At 37.6% G+C, this 16445-nt stretch overlaps 1 protein-coding gene across 1 annotated transcript; it reads right to left on the reverse strand.

Annotated features, from left to right (window-relative positions):
* Positions 1-275: 275 nt before the first annotated feature.
* Positions 276-1573, reverse strand: LOC144440764 (uncharacterized). Its single transcript, XM_078130143.1, has 2 exons — positions 953-1573; positions 276-812 (listed from the first exon to the last, which is right to left on the reverse strand). Exons 1-2 carry the CDS (start codon positions 1571-1573, stop codon positions 276-278), a joined length of 1158 nt encoding a protein of 385 aa, XP_077986269.1.
* Positions 1574-16445: the final 14872 nt, after the last annotated feature.

Genomic DNA, 16445 nt, shown 5'->3' on the forward strand with positions numbered 1-16445 from the left:
CCAACTCTTTCTTTATACTTTTGTCTACTCGCACTGCTAATGTTGCTGCAGACAGTTCCATTTGTGGGATGGTGACTTGTTTTAGTGGAGCTACACATGACTTTCCTAGCATGAAAGTACAGTGTACCTTGTCCTCATTGTTTACCATGCGTATGTATGACACAGTACCATAGCCGGACTTGCTTGCATCAGAAAAGTGACGTAAGTAGCTATGTTGATACAGGTTGTACACATCCTTCTGGTTTCATACATCGGTTCACTGACAAACTGTACTCTTACTTAGGCAAATCTTCTAGCCATTTCTCCCATTTCTTCTGTTGCTTAGCTGGTATTTGTTCATCCCAACCAAGCTTTTGTTTACATAAGTCCTGTAGAATCATTTTTGGTGGCAATACTGCTGGTGCCACTATTCCTAATGGATCATAGACTGAGCTGACCACTGATAGGATACCCTGCCTTGTAACTGGTTTGTCCTTTATTTGTATAAGGAAGCCAAACTTATCTGTTTCGACGTCCCAGCACATACCAAGTGCTCTCTCCATAGGCAGGTTATCTTGGTCCAAGTCTAAATTCTTCATTTCTTTTGCTCTTTCTTCTTCAGGAATGGACTCCAACACAGGCTGATGGTTACTTATCCATTTAGTCAGTCTGAAGCCTCCTTGTTTGCATATTTTAGTTAAGTCTCTAGATAGTGATACTCCTTGCTCATTTGTTGACATGGATTTCAACATGTCATCAACATAGAAGTTATTTTGTATTGTATTGTATTGTATTGGTGACCTCTGGCCGGTAACACTGCTTGCTGTCTTCAGCTGTCCTTTTCAACACATAGTTGGCACAACTTGGTGATGATGTGGCCCCAACGATGTGTACTTCCATACGATACTCCTGTAATGGTTGGACACTGTCCCCCTCATAGGAAATGTTGAAAATTGTGGTACTCCTTTCATACTGCAACTTGTGAAAACATGGCTTCCATATCAGCCATCAGTGCTACTGGTTCTTGACGAAATCGTATAAGTGTTCCCACTAATGAATTGGTGATATATGGTCCTTGCATCAGCTCTTTAATTAAATATGTCCTTTGAAAGTCTGCTACACAATCAAACACTACCCGTATCTTCCTTTTCTGTTGGTGGTACACCCCATGATGTGGTATGTACCATTTCTTTCCATCTTTACCTTTGAGTTCTTGATCTGGTATCTTTTCAGCATCATCTTTATTTATGATAGTTTCCATAAATACCTTGTAATCTTCATGATATTGGTGATCCCTTGCAAATCTTCGTTTCAGATGTTTTATCCTTTGTTCAGCTACTGATCTGTCATTTGGCATTTTCACATCAGGATGTCTAAATGGTAAATGCACCTGATAATGACCATCTTCACATTTAGTATTGTTCATCATAATTTGCATGAACCTGGTATCTTCGACAGATCTTTCTGGTTTGTCATCTATGGACTTTTCGCTGAATTCTTGGTTGAAGTAGCTTGCAAGATGTTGCTCTATCTGTACGTCAACTTTGATCCAATTCACTGATACCCGCTCTGCAACTTCTCCGGCCCCATCCATTTACAGCCCATCCTAGTAAAGTTTTGACTGCATATGGTCCGTCATCCTGACTGTTGATGACTTCCTATGGTTCTTATGCTTCGGGTACATTGTATCCTATCAGCAAGCCAATATCTGCATTAATACTTGGCAAATGTGTATCACACAAATTGATATGGCCATCTTGTGTCTTCTTACATTTAACAATGTCCTTCGTTCACACAGGTATTTCACTATGTGTATAAGTTGTTGGAAGCTGTATAACATTATTTCCATCCAAGTCGGTGACTTCCAGCCCCTTCAGTATGTAACTATTTACTACTTTAGTCTCTGTCATTGTGCGTACGTTTAGCTTTGTCTTCTAACCTCCGGTATTTAGTTGCTGCCTTATTGCCTCTGTACAGAATACTGCATCTGACTTCCATTGTCAAGGAATGCATATGTCTGCACAGATGCACTTGATTTACATCTCAGCACAACTTCTCTCGGTGCTGATGGCAAAGCTGGAACGCTTCGGCCTTGCACTTGACCTTCTTCCTGACTTCACATTTGACTTATCTTCCCTTCGTTGGGTTGCATGATTCAAATTGCCAAATACAGCATTCAACATAACATCAGCCTCTTTCTGTACAAAACTGCACAAGCTCTCTGAACTCTACTGGCCTATGTTGCAGCAGGCGATACGTCTTTCTTAACCATTTTGTATGGCAATTTCTCAACCAGCATTTGTAAGTTCTTATGATAAATGGGTTCTTTCAGATGTACTTCACCGTCCATCACATTTTCACACTTTGCCAGGAAGACAGCAAACTTGTTCATTGCTGTCTTGTCTTCAGCTTTGATATCTGGCCATTGTTCTGCTCTTTGGTGTATGCCATACCTATAAAACAGGAGTTACTATACTTTTTCTCCAGCAAGTCTCTGGCTCTTTTATATCCTTTATTTGGATCCATGTGGATGCAACTGGCAACTAGTTCTCCTGGTTCATCTGTGGTGTACTGTTGCAGATAGTAGAGCCTGTCACCAGAACCATGCTTTCTTGATTTCTTACACTCTTTCTTCCTATATTTGAAATACTATCATCTGGTTCCACATCAACTTCTGTTTTAACAGTTATATTTGATTGCATAACTGTCTCAACAGGCTCTGATTTCACAACTGTCTTTTGCCTCACAACTTGTTCTGAACTCACAACTGGAAGTGAGTTCACAACCTGCTACGAGTCCTCAACTTGTTCTTTATTCACTCACAACTTGTTCTTGATGAAACTGCTGTTGTGCCTTTGTAGCAGTGTTACTTTGATCTTCTGTAACATGTTGATCTTCTGTACACTCAGTATCTGGTGTAGCACTTTCCTCTGCCATGCTTTGCTGCCAATGATTAACTTTTCTTCTGAATTTGTTGAATTCCTGAAACTTATGAACTACTTATTTTGCATAGTCCGTTTTCTGTTTATCTTCATCCAGCTTACTGTGATATGCCTTATCTGTATCCTGTAAGTTAACAAACGCCTGTACCCATTCATCCAATTTTTCACTGACTGCCTCCACATTTTCTGCATTCTTCAGCAGAACCTGAATTTCACGTGTTCTTCCAGTTACCTGTCCACAGGCACCTGACCTTTGACCTTTTAGTCTTTTCCTTTCTTCCTCCAAGAATGTCGGCATGGTTTGTGTGGCCTTTTGGGATCTTCAATTTCTCCCCCTACAGCACCAAGCTCAGCATACTGTTCTGATTCTTCACTGTCCATGATGATATACAGTAGTTTGCTGTCCTTCAATTTTCACAAATAAATAAGTTATTTATGTGTGACCTTTCACCCTTTGTATTGTAAGATTATAAAGGGAGTGTCTCTTTTCCAGTACAGGATGTTATGTAAAACAAACGGGCCCAGTACTGACCTTCAGAATTCCAATGTCTGTTTACCTTTGATTCTATTTGTAAATACAGGAAATTGATGCCAAGTTGGTGAATTTTCCCATCAAAGTTCTGTCCAATTCTGTGTAACAAAGTCTTTCTGGAATAGAAACTTGCTGACGTCTTGAGAATTCCTTCTTACACTCAAAGTACTTTTACTATGGTGTGTAAGCCTTTCCAAGTCCTTCGGCACATTAACTTGTCTCTCCTGGAGAAGTGTCTTTTGTAACAGCCTTTACAAACACAACTTTGTCCAACAATAGACTTCACTATAGTTCTCACTATAGCCTTTCCACATGTAGACTTTCCCAAACAGTTTTCAATAGTTCTTATTTTCACAATCATAGTCCACAATAGTTTTTACCTTAGATGTTGCAGCCTTATAATGCCTAATGTTCTGTGCAACGCCTTATATCTAGAGAGTCACATGTTTATAGTTCCACAAGCCCATTTAGTTCCAATATCCTATAGCAGGTTACTCACCATACACTAGAATCATCTGTCTGTTGTCACACTGATTTCAAAGCCACAATGTCCACAATCCAAATACGGTATCAAATGAGAAAACCATAAGTTTAATCGATGAAATCAAATATAACAACTTCTAGAAACTATTCTAATGTCCTACAATTATTGGTAAGTCTAGATTTGTCCGATGTTGATTCACAGTCAATATTGGTTGTTCACTGTACCTGTTTCCGCAGTGTCTTAAATGATAATCAAACAAGTTATTCACAGTCTTCGAGGTAATGAAGTCACATAGCCTTTGTTATAACTGGACTAGCTGAGCCTTGTAATATTGTAACATATCATAATGTATTGGAGGGGTACATGTCTAAGTCGGGGGGGGGGGGGGGGGGGTGAAATATATGTATGTCTAAGTAGTGTTATCAACCATCTGTGAAATATACGTATGTCTAATATTGTAACATAATATAATGTATTTGAGGGGTACATGTCTAAGTAGTGTCATCAACCATCTGTGAAATATACGGTATGCCAAAGTAGTGTCATCAACCACCTGTGAAATATACGTGTCTAATTAGTATCATCAGCCATCTGTGAAATGTACGTATGTCTAAGTAGTGTCATCAACCACCTGTAGATGTTGCAGCCTTGTAATGCTTAATGTTCTCTGCAACGCCTTATATATCTAGAGAGTCACATGTTTATAGTTCCACAAGCCCATTTAGTTCCAATATCCTATAGCAGGTTACTCACCATACACTAGAATCATCTGTCTGTTGTCACACTGATTTCAAAGCCACAATGTCCACAATCCAAATACAGTATCAAATGAGAAAACCATAAGTTTAATTGATGAAATCAAATATAACAACTTCTAGAAACTATTCTAATGTCCTACAATTATTGGTAAGTCTAGATTCGTCCGATGTCGATTCACAGTCAATATTGGTTGTTTTCACTGAATGTAATACCTGTTTCCACAGCGTCTTAAATGATAATCCAACAAGTCATTCACAGTCTTCGAGGTAATGAAGTCACATAGCCTTTGTTATATCTGGTCTAGCTGAGCCTTGTAATATTGTAACATAACATAATGTATTTGAGGGGTACATGTCTAAGTAGGGGGTGGTGAAATATACGTATGTCTAAGTAGCGTCATCAACCATCTGTGAAATATATGTATGTCTAAGTAGTGTCATCAACCATCTGTGAAATATACGTATGTCAAAGTAGTGTCGTGAACCACCTGTGAAATATACGTATGTTTAAGTAGTGCCGTCAACCACCTGTGAAATATACGTATGTCTAAGTAGTATTATCAACCATGTGTGAAATATACGTACGTCAAAGTAGTGTCGTCAATCACCTGTGAAATATAAGTATGTCTAAGTAGTATTATCAACCATCTGTGAAATATATGTATGTCAAAGTAGTATTATCAACCATCTGTGAAATATACGTATGTCAAAGTAGTGTCGTCAATCACCTGTGAAATATACGTATGTCTAAGTAGTGTCATCAACCATCTGTGAAATATACGTATGTCTAAGTAGTATTATCAACCATCTGTGAAATATACGTATGTCTAAGTAGTATTATCAACCATCTGTGAAATATACGTATGTCAAAGTAGTGTCGTCAATCACCTGTGAAATATACATATGTCAAAGTAGTGTCATCAACCACCTGTGAAATATACGTATGTCTAAGTAGTGTCATCAACCATCTGTGAAATATACGTATGTCTAAGTAGTGTCATCAACCATCTGTGAAATATACGTATGTCTAAGTAGTATTATCAACCATCTGTGAAATATACATATGTCAAAGTAGTATCATCAACCACCTGTGAAATATACGTATGTCTAAGTAGTATTATCAACCACCTGTGAAATATACGTATGTCTAAGTAGTGTCATCAACCACCTGTGAAATATACGTATGTCAAAGTAGTGTCATCAACCACCTGTGAAATATACGTATGTCTAAGTAGTATTATCAACCACATGTGAAATACTTATGTCTAATTACTGTCATGAACCATTACTGCCACTTGAATTACCCCTCCTTGAACATTCTCTAATTTCAAGCACAAAGTGAATGAATGGTTCATGGTAAAGTCTGGCTGTCTACATGTCTGTCTTGTTGATGATGCAGGTGATATTGGTCTCAAGCTACTGGGGATGAAATTGGTAATGATTCTAAAATTGATCATCTGTAAATTTTGAGTGGGTTATACTTACATAAGTGGCCCTAGCAACCATTGCCATGCCCTAAGCAACAGTCAAAGGGTTTATTGCAAATATAACAACAGGGATGGGTATAGGAATTTGGTGAAATGTTAGGATAACTCAATATTGATGTACTTATTTCACTGGGCAAGTTATGTGTGTCTTTCTACAATCCAACATACGGGTGAAAGTGTCAGTCTGCCTGGATGTGTGTAAACAACTTAAAAGTCAAATACAAGGGTTGTTGGTGGCTGAGTGGTAAAACCACTTGCCTCTTACCACTGCAGTCAGGGTTCGAACCCATCATTCAGGGTTTGATTCAATTTACCACTCTGAAAGTAAGAAGAGTGTCGTTCAGTTTGACTCTACCGAACAACTCAGGTTTCCCCTGGTACTCAGTGGTTTAATTGGGTAAAAAAATGGTAAAAAATGTGATGTTTGGTCAAAAAACATATTAACTCAATAACGACATGACAGATTATTCTGAGATTTGATGGGAACATTCTTAAGGATGTATTCCACAAATATTGAACAGATTGAGCTGAAATTTATTGGGGATGCATCTGGGTATGTGTAGATGAAAATGTTCTTTAAAATAAAATAAAATTGACAGGGAGTTTCTTTTTGGCACTGTATTTGTAATTGTGTTCATAACACTTAAAACTTTGTAAATGTACCCAGATTGTGACTGGCATTTAAATACATTTATAAACAAGTACAATCATGTAATTTGAGCCCTCGAAGTGACCATGGTTACATTTCTGCAAGTGGACACCGAGACAGCAAGGCCAGCAACATGACCACAGGGTGACCATGGTTGCATTTCTGCAAGTGGACACTTAAGACAGCAAGGCCGGCAACATGACCACAGGGTGACCATGGTTGCATTTCTGCAAGTGGACACCGAGACAGCAAGGCCGGCAACATGACCACAGGGTGACCATGGTTGCATTTCTGCAAGTGGACACCGAGACAGCAAGGCCGGCAACATGACCAGATGGCCAATTGGCACAACAAGGTTGCATATACAGCACATATGTGTGTGACCCTTGATACTGTTTGTGCAAGACTCTCATCAACCAAGACATTTTTTGGAGTTAGGCGCCAAGCTCACATGCTTAATGAAGACTCAGAAATACATCACATTTATACCATTTTTTAGGAGAGAAAGGTGGGTTGGGGGTTTTGGAGGCGCGATGGGGTGGGGGGTTGGAGCTTGTGTAAGAGTGTTCGTGTGTGTGTGCATGTGTGTGTGTGTGTGTGCGTGTGTGTGTGTGTGTGCAGGTATGTATGTATGTATGTATGTTATGTATATGTATGTGTGCATGTATGTATGATTGCGTATACCCTATGTATGTGTGTATGTATGTGTGTATAGATACATGTATGATGTTAAGTAGAAAGCTAAGTTGGTGGGTGTGGGTGTGTGTGTGTGAGTCAGGAGATAGTTATAGGCATTTAGGTCAATAGGATTGTATGTTAGGTTGAATTGATAGGCTGGTGTGTGTATCGGGGAGGGGGGGTCTCTATGGGTTGATACTGTGATAGGTGTAGGTAGATATATGTACATTATACAGATTTAAGATATGATATTAGGTCGAATGGTGGGAGTGGGGTGGGTGGGTTGATGAGTGTATGATTGTGTAGTTAGATGTAGTAAGGTAGGTATTCAGGTCTTTAGGATGGTAGATATGATGTTAAGTATAATATCGAAAATCTCAATTTTCTTCAAAAAGGTACATCTCAGAAATTACCTACACTGTGAATTAGGGTGAAATTTTAAAGGGATATTTTTTGAGGAGGAAATTTTGTTCAAAATACATCGACAAAACTTACCCTAGCTACCATGACCCAGGCCTTAGCAATAGTCACATGCGTGGGGATCAGGGGTGGGTCTGCTGCCTGGCTTGATACTATGTTAGGTGTAGGTAAATATATAGATAGGTAGGTTTATTGGGGTACTAATCAGGCTTTTAGATATCATGTTAGGTTGAATGGTGGGGGAGGAGGTGAGGTGGGTTGATACTATGATAGGTGTAGGTAGATATATATAGATAGGTAGGTTAATAGATGTATTAATTACTGGCTTTTAGATATCATGTTAGGTTGAATGGTGGGGAGGGGTTAGGGGGATTGATACTATGATAGGTGTAGGTAGATATATATAGATAGGTAGGTTAATTGAGGTATTAATTAGGCTTTTAGATATCATGTTAGGTTGAATGGTGGGGAAGGGTCAGGTGGGTTGATATTATGATAGGTGTAGGTAGATATATATAGATAGGTAGGTTAATTGAGGTATTAATTAGGCTTTTAGATATCATGTTAGGTTGAATGGTGGGGAGGGGTTAGGGGGATTGATACTATGATAGGTGTAGGTAGATATATATAGATAGGTAGGTTAATTGAGGTACTAATTAGGCTTTTAGATATTATGTTAGGTTGAATGGTGGGGGAGGAGGAGGTGGGTTGATAGGTGTATGTAGGTAGTTAGGTGTAGACAAAGGTACTAGGTATTTTAGTCAGTAGGTTGGTAGATATGATGTTAAGTATAATATTGGTGGATTGGTGTGAGTGGATGGGTGTGTGTGTGTGTGGGTAGGGATGGCTGAGGTATGGGGGTGGGGATGGGTGTGGGGATGGTCGGGTGGGTACTTTCTCGGCCTATAAAATGGTGTATCTGTGAAGTCTTTCTCAGTTCTCATTGAGCATATAAGCTTGGCTGCACTTACTCCAAAATATGTGTTGGTTTGGGACTCCTGTGCAGACAGTGTCAGGGTCATTATATCTGTGGGGTATATGCAGCCTTGTTGTGTTACCTCAATGGCCACTGTAAATTGTTGCTGGACTTAGTGACCATGGTTGACCATGAACTACCATGGTAGTTCATAGTCATATGCCCTTGGTTGAACATGGTCATCATATTAAACCAATAATGGTAAATGGCAGAATCACAGGGTTTGTACAGACTACACCTGACTGCCTAGAATTGGTAACTATTAGGTTATCAAAATAAGAGTGGCCAGGTGTTATAGATCTATCACATTAGTCACTATTTTGGAGAAAGGTGATCTGTAGTCCATAATCCTATTCACAGGGCAGCTATAGACACAACTTCAAATTAACACATGTAAATGTCACAGATTTTCATTCAATTTCAACTGAATTCTATTTGAAACTTTTAGTAATGGAAGTCTGATGGACAGTGTCTGTCTGTGTATCTTGGTGTGAAATCGAATGATCTCACTATAGGTCTGTGTTTTGGCTCCAATGGTGATCCAATCAGCGATATGCAAATTTGATGTAGAAATCTTAATTTTCTACAAAAAGGTACATCTCAGAAATCACCTACTGTGAATTAGGCTGAAATTTTAAAGGGATATTTCTTGAGGAAGACATTTTATTCAAAATACATTGATAAAACTTACCGCAGCAACCATGACCAAGCCTTTAGCAAGAGTCACATGCCATCATATTTGCAAAGACAAGATGGTGGTTAGGCCTGTGCAAAAAACATTAAAAATTGTATGCAAACATGCCTAGTGACAAGGCCACAGTCACAACAACAGTCAAATGGTGATGTACATACACTATATATTGCAAAGGAAGAAACAGGTAAATAACTCAACATTCAAAAACTGAGATTTTTTGTAAAGAGATGAGTACATAAATGTTCAAAGTAAAATTTTAAGGACAACTTCAAAACTAATGTCATGAGAATGGAATTGTGCTTCTTTTGATCATGTCCGCTTCTGAATATATTCAGAAAATAATTTAGTAAGTCATTTCCTTATTGAGATATTCAAATATGCTTTGTAAACAAGTAAGTAAATACAAATACCCAAATATGCCACATTAACTGGCACAGCACCTTCAGTGGTGGAACCTAAAATTACCTGCCAAGTCATTATCTTCATAAATGATTTTGAAATTCCCAGAATCCTATTTTCCTTAGAAAAATGAACAATATTACAAAATGCAATGAGTACTATTCTTTTCATAGTAAGCATTTTTTAATTATGTTGATAACACTTGAAACTTTGTAAATATACCCAGATTGTGACTGGCAATAGTAATACATTACAAATAAAACAAGTACATGTATTTTGAGCCCTCGAAGTGACCATGGTTACATTTCTGCAAGTGGACACTTAGACAGCAAGGCCAGCAACATGACCACAGGGTGACCATGGTTGCATTTCTGCAAGTGGACACCGAGACAGCAAGGCCAGCAACATGACCACAGGGTGACCATGGTTGCATTTCTGCAAGTGGACACTTAAGACAGCAAGGCCGGCAACATGACCACAGGGTGACCATGGTTGCATTTCTGCAAGTGGACACTTAAGACGGCAAGGCCAGCAACATGACCAGATGGCCAATTGGCACAACAAGGTTGCATATACAGCACATATGTGTGTGACCCTTGATACTGTTTGTGCAAGACTCTCATCAACCAAGACATTTTTTGGAGTTAGGCGCCAAGCTCACATGCTTAATGAAGACTCAGAAATACATCACATTTATAGCATTTTTTAGGAGAGAAAGGTGGGTTGGGGGTTTTGGAGGCGCGATGGGGTGGGGGGTTGGAGATTGTGTAAGAGTGTTCGTGTGTGTGTGTGTGTGTTTGTGCAGATATGTTTTTTTAGAATATGGTATGCTGATGGGTGTGTTTGTATGTGTGTGCCAAGGTGTAGATGGGGGTGAATGGATTAGGTGTAGGGAGGTATATGTAGATGTGTGTGTCTAGATGTGTGTGGGTGTGGAGAGAGAGAGAGAGAGAGAGAGAGAGAGAGAGAGAGAGAGAGAGAGAGAGAGAGAGAGAGAGAGAGAGAGAGAGAGAGAGAGAGACTGACTGACTGACTGACTGACTGACTGACTGACTGACTGACTGACTGACTGGGTGGGTGGGTGGGGGTTATATTTATATCTATATTTCACCCAGTACTTTACCTTGTGAACTGACATAACTAAAGAAAATAAATTTCAAATCTATAATCACATGGAAGTAAAATATTTGAGTTTGTTCTATATCTTCTAGGAAGACTTATTTACCAATTACTAATAGCTAGTTAGAGTGAGTTTGTTAGTTTGATCATTGATTAGTATATTTACATTGCAGAATCTAGTATTCAAGGAAGTGAGGTTTCTTATCTTTCTTATCACTGAATAATGTGTGTTGGCAATATTTACAAATGTGGTAAAGCACTATTACATAACACATCAGGCAAAGCTATAACACCATAGGCAAAGCTAAGCTCAATGTCATATCAGTTATCAGTTTTACTGACCAATTATCAGTGACATTGCAAATAGCTTTAGGGATACAAACAAATTTTATGACACCTGCCTTGCTGGCTCACCAAGTGGGGAAAGTCACACATGAACCGCTAATGCAAAAATCTGTCATGGTTCGCTAGTTAGAGAGAATGAATTAGTGAATGAATTAGGTACAAGGTATTGTATAACTCCAAAAAAGTCAGGCATATATAGTTTTAGAGTGTTTTGCCAGCTAATGCCGGAAGCTTAATGAATAGAGGTCTCATTTGAATGTCTACATCCACATTATCAATGATGAATTTTTTGCATGGGATATTGTCATTTGGCCTTTACTCAGCTGTATGTTACCCAAATTGTTCGAGTGTATGTCTGAATACATGTAGTTTATCCAAATAATGACATATTTTCCAAACAATTCAGAGCAGGAATAAGGAGAATTATTTGGAGATTGTTGGGATGAAGGCTTGTTATTTACCTGAATAACTAACTAACCAACCAGCTAACTTGCTAATGAACTAACAAACTAATTAACTAACTAACTTCACAAGTTTTCATCTCACAGACACATTTCCAACATATAGCTTTATTTCTATTCCGAATTTTTTAAGACAAATGTTACTACCATTAGGTTCATATTGTGTACATACCTAGACTACAGTATCTGACAGTTATGCCTGGTTTGATTGAAACCGGCCCATTTATTCATTCCTTTATTCAGAGATATACGTGAAGACTGGATAATTTGAATCTATCATACATTTCAAGTTTAATGTTTCATTTGAAAAGTTCATCATAGATAACATGGTTGTAGACATTCAAATGATGTCACTATCTAATAAGCTTAGTCAGTAGGGAAACATGCATTTTAATGATAAATATGTCCGTCATTCGACCATTTTTGGTTACAAAACAAAGAAATGTGCATATTTGGACATGAAGTTTGGTTGGAATAAGCTATCCAGGTCAGACATGTATTGTGCACTTTTTTGTAGACTTACTACATAGTCAGTCAGTCACCTTGACTGTTAGTCAAGTACATGTGCTTGCTTTTCATTCACTTATCACTCATGTTTGCTGCCAGTATTAGGACTAAATGCATTTTTATATATAAGATTTGGTAAACAGTTCTTGCTATCTTAGCTTAATTGCACTACTTTTTGTCATTTGTGAGCAGTTTGAAAACATAACAGTTTGAGTTTAATTTCACTTTAGCTCAGAAAGTATAATTAACTTAATTGTAATTAAGAACAGCTATTTCATACTGTTATACTTTAAAATAATTGATATACCCTTGATCAGTGTAATCCAAAGTATATTAGGATGTAGGTAGAACAATAGGCAGCTATGTAGATAGGCTAAGGACAATAGTTTAATAGTAGTTTGTTTATTTGCATTTCAAGGTCTACATCCAATTTGCAAAGAAGTTACACTTCAATATTTTAAGTCAAGACTATCAATATTACACAATATACTAAGGTTGAAAGTACAACATAAACATATAAAACTAGATAATTTCATATAAAGTGTTTGTGTATAAATATTATACAAACTTAGCAGCTGACAATCTCTTTAGGCAGTTATGTAGATACATATGTTAGTGGTTTGATAGCTGTAGATAGATGTAGTTTTATGTATGTATGTATGTATGTATGTATGTATGTATGTATGTATGTATAAATGTATGTATGTATGTATGTATAAATGTATGTATGTATGTATGTACGGTATGTATGTATGTATGTATGTATGTATAAATGTATGTATAAATGTATGTATGTACGGTATGTATGTATGTATGTATGTATGTATGTATAAATGTATGTATAAATGTATATATATGTAACTATGTATTGTATGTGTATGTATGTATGTGTATGTATGCATGTATGATTGCATATGTATGTGTGTGTATATAGAATATAGGTAGAATGCTTAGTTGGTGGGTGTGTGGGTAGGGGAATAGTTGTAGGTTTTTAGGTCAATAGGATGGTACATATGGTAGAATTGTAGGCTGATGGGGGGGGGGTCGAATGGTGGCTGGGTTGAATACTATGTTAGGTGTAGGTAGATATATATATAGATAGGTAGGTTAATAATTGAGGTACTAATAAGGCTTTTAGATATTGTGTTAGGTTGAATGGTGGGGAAGGGTCAGGTGGGTTGATACTATGTTAGGTGTAGGTAAATATATAGATGTTAGGTGTAGGTAAATATATAGATATAGGTAGGTTTATTGGGGTACTAATCAGGCTTTTAGATATCATGTTAGGTTGAATGGTGGGGGAGGGGTTAGGTGGATTGATACTATGTTAGGTGTAGGTATAGATATATATAGATAGGTAGGTTAATTGAGGTACTAATCAGGCTTTTAGATATCGTGTTAGGTTGAATGGTGGGGAAGGGTCAGGTGGGTTGATACTATGATAGGTGTAGGTAGATATATATAGATAGGTAGGTTTATTGGGGTACTAATCAGGCTTTTAGATATCATGTTAGGTTGAATGGTGGGGGAGGGGTTAGGTGGATTGATACTATGATAGGTGTAGGTAGATATATATAGATAGGTAGGTTAATTGAGGTATTAATTAGGCTTTTAGATATCATGTTAGGTTGAATGGTGGGGGAGGGGTTAGGTGGATTGATACTATGATAGGTGTAGGTAGATATATATAGATAGGTAGGTTAATTGAGGTATTAATTAGGCTTTTAGATATCATGTTAGGTTGAATGGTGGGGGAGGGGTTAGGTGGATTGATACTATGATAGGTGTAGGTAGATATATATAGATAGGTAGGTTAATTGAGGTATTAATTAGGCTTTTAGACATCATGTTAGGTTGAATGGTGGGGGAGGAGGAGGTGGGTTGATAGGTGTATGTAGGATAGTTAGGTGTAGACAAAGGTACTAGGTATTTTAGTCAGTAGGTTGGTAGATATGATGTTAAGTATAATATTGGTGGATTGGTGTGAGTGGATGGATGTGTGTGTGTGTGTGTGTGTGTGTGTTAGGGGTAGGGATGGCTGAGGTATGGGGGTGGGGATGGGGGTGGGGGATGGTCGGGTGGGTACTTTCTCGGCCTATAAAATGGTGTATCTGTGAAGTCTTTCTCAGTTCTCATTGAGCATGTAAGCTTGGCTGCACTTACTCCAAAATATGTGTTGGTTTATTTGGACTCCTGTGCAGACAGTGTCAGGGTCATTATATCTGTGGGGTATATGCAGCCTTGTTGTGTTACCTCAATGGCCACTGTAAATTGTTGCTGGACTTAAGTGACCATGGTTGACCATGAACTACCATGGTAGTTCACCCTCATTGTTACCTTAGTTTGTCCACAAATACCTGAAAGGCAGAATTTGTGTGACAATAGCACTTTCAGTTTGATTTTTTGCACAACTGAACTGATAAAGCTAGGTTCAGTAGTAGTAGTGCTACAGGTGTTATTCTGCAGTTATAATGTTTCAAACTTATTGACAAAACTGGCCCTAGTAACCAATTATTGTTTATATTGCAAATATGAATACTGGGAATGTTAGGCAAGTGAAAAAAGATTCCAAATATGTATTCAAATATGCCTTAGCAACAAAACTACACCAATAACAACAGACAAATAATGGTGTATATGGCCAAGATAACAATTGGGTTGCCTAGGCCAATTAATAAACAACCAAAGTTGAATGCAAATATGGCCCGCAACAATACCATGCAACAGCCAAACGATGGCATATATGGTAAAAGTAGCAATAAGCTGCTGCATTAATACCTTTACCTGATATGCTATCATTTGGCTAGGCTACCAGATAAACATAAGCAAACAAAATGCACAGTTTTGGCTACAATGCCATTGGTGCTATTTTTTTCAGTATATTATCATATATCTTGCACATGTTTACTAATCAAAAGGTGTATTATTTAATCAGTTGGTGGTCAATCTACTGTCATCAATATCTCGATCTATACAGTCTGATCTAATGTTAATACCATAACAAATGAAAAGTACAAGTTTGTCAACTATTGATCTACTTCAACTGCCACAGATTTGCTGTATTCTGATTTGATGTACTTTTTCTGAAGTGTTGGGGTACAATGGTCACGATTGATTTCAGATATAAGTTTTTGACCTAAAGTGGGTTTTTTAAACCCTAAAATGCATACATACCCAATGGGATCATCATGTTGTGAATTCAACTTCATCTACTTATCCCCAGAGGTATACCCAATAAATTTCAGCTCTATCTGTTCAGTATAGTTCTGGAATTATAGTTTTTTGACCAAACAAACACATTTTCAGCATAAGAATATTCAGGAGTTCAGAACAAATACTGACAGAGGAGAACAGTTATCCCTATCTCAGAGTTTTTAAACAAATAGTGACAGAGGAGAACAGTTATCCCTATCTCAGAGTTCTTAAATAAATATTGACAGAGGAGAACAGTTATCCTTATCTCAGTTGTTAAACAAATACTGACAGATGAGAACAGTTATCTGTATCTTAGAGTTATTAAACAAATACTGACAGAGGAAAACATGTCAGTTATCTGTATCTTCGAGTTGTTAAACAAATACTGACAGAGGAGAACATGTCAGTTATCTGTATCTTAGAGTTATTAAACAAATAGTGACAGAGGAGAACATGTCAGTTATCTGTATCTTAGAGTTATTAAACAAATAGTGACAGAGGAGAACATGTCAGTTATCTGTATCTTAGAGTTATTAAACAAATACTGACAGAGGAGAACATGTCAGTTATCTGTATCTTAGAGTTATTAAACAAATACTGACAGAGAATAGTTATCCCTATCTTTGAGTTCTTAAACAAATACTGCCAGATAAGAACAGTTATCCCTATCTTAGAGTTTTTAAACAAATACTGACAGAGGAGAACAGTTGTCTGTATCTTAAGAGTTCTTAGACAAATACTGACAGAGAACAGTTATCCTTATCTCAGTTGTTAAACAAATATTGACAGATGAGAACAGTTATCTGTATCTTCGAGTTGT

The sequence above is a fragment of the Glandiceps talaboti genome, chromosome 10 (assembly GCF_964340395.1).
Source record: "Glandiceps talaboti chromosome 10, keGlaTala1.1, whole genome shotgun sequence".
NCBI classification, from domain to species: domain Eukaryota; kingdom Metazoa; phylum Hemichordata; class Enteropneusta; family Spengelidae; genus Glandiceps; species Glandiceps talaboti.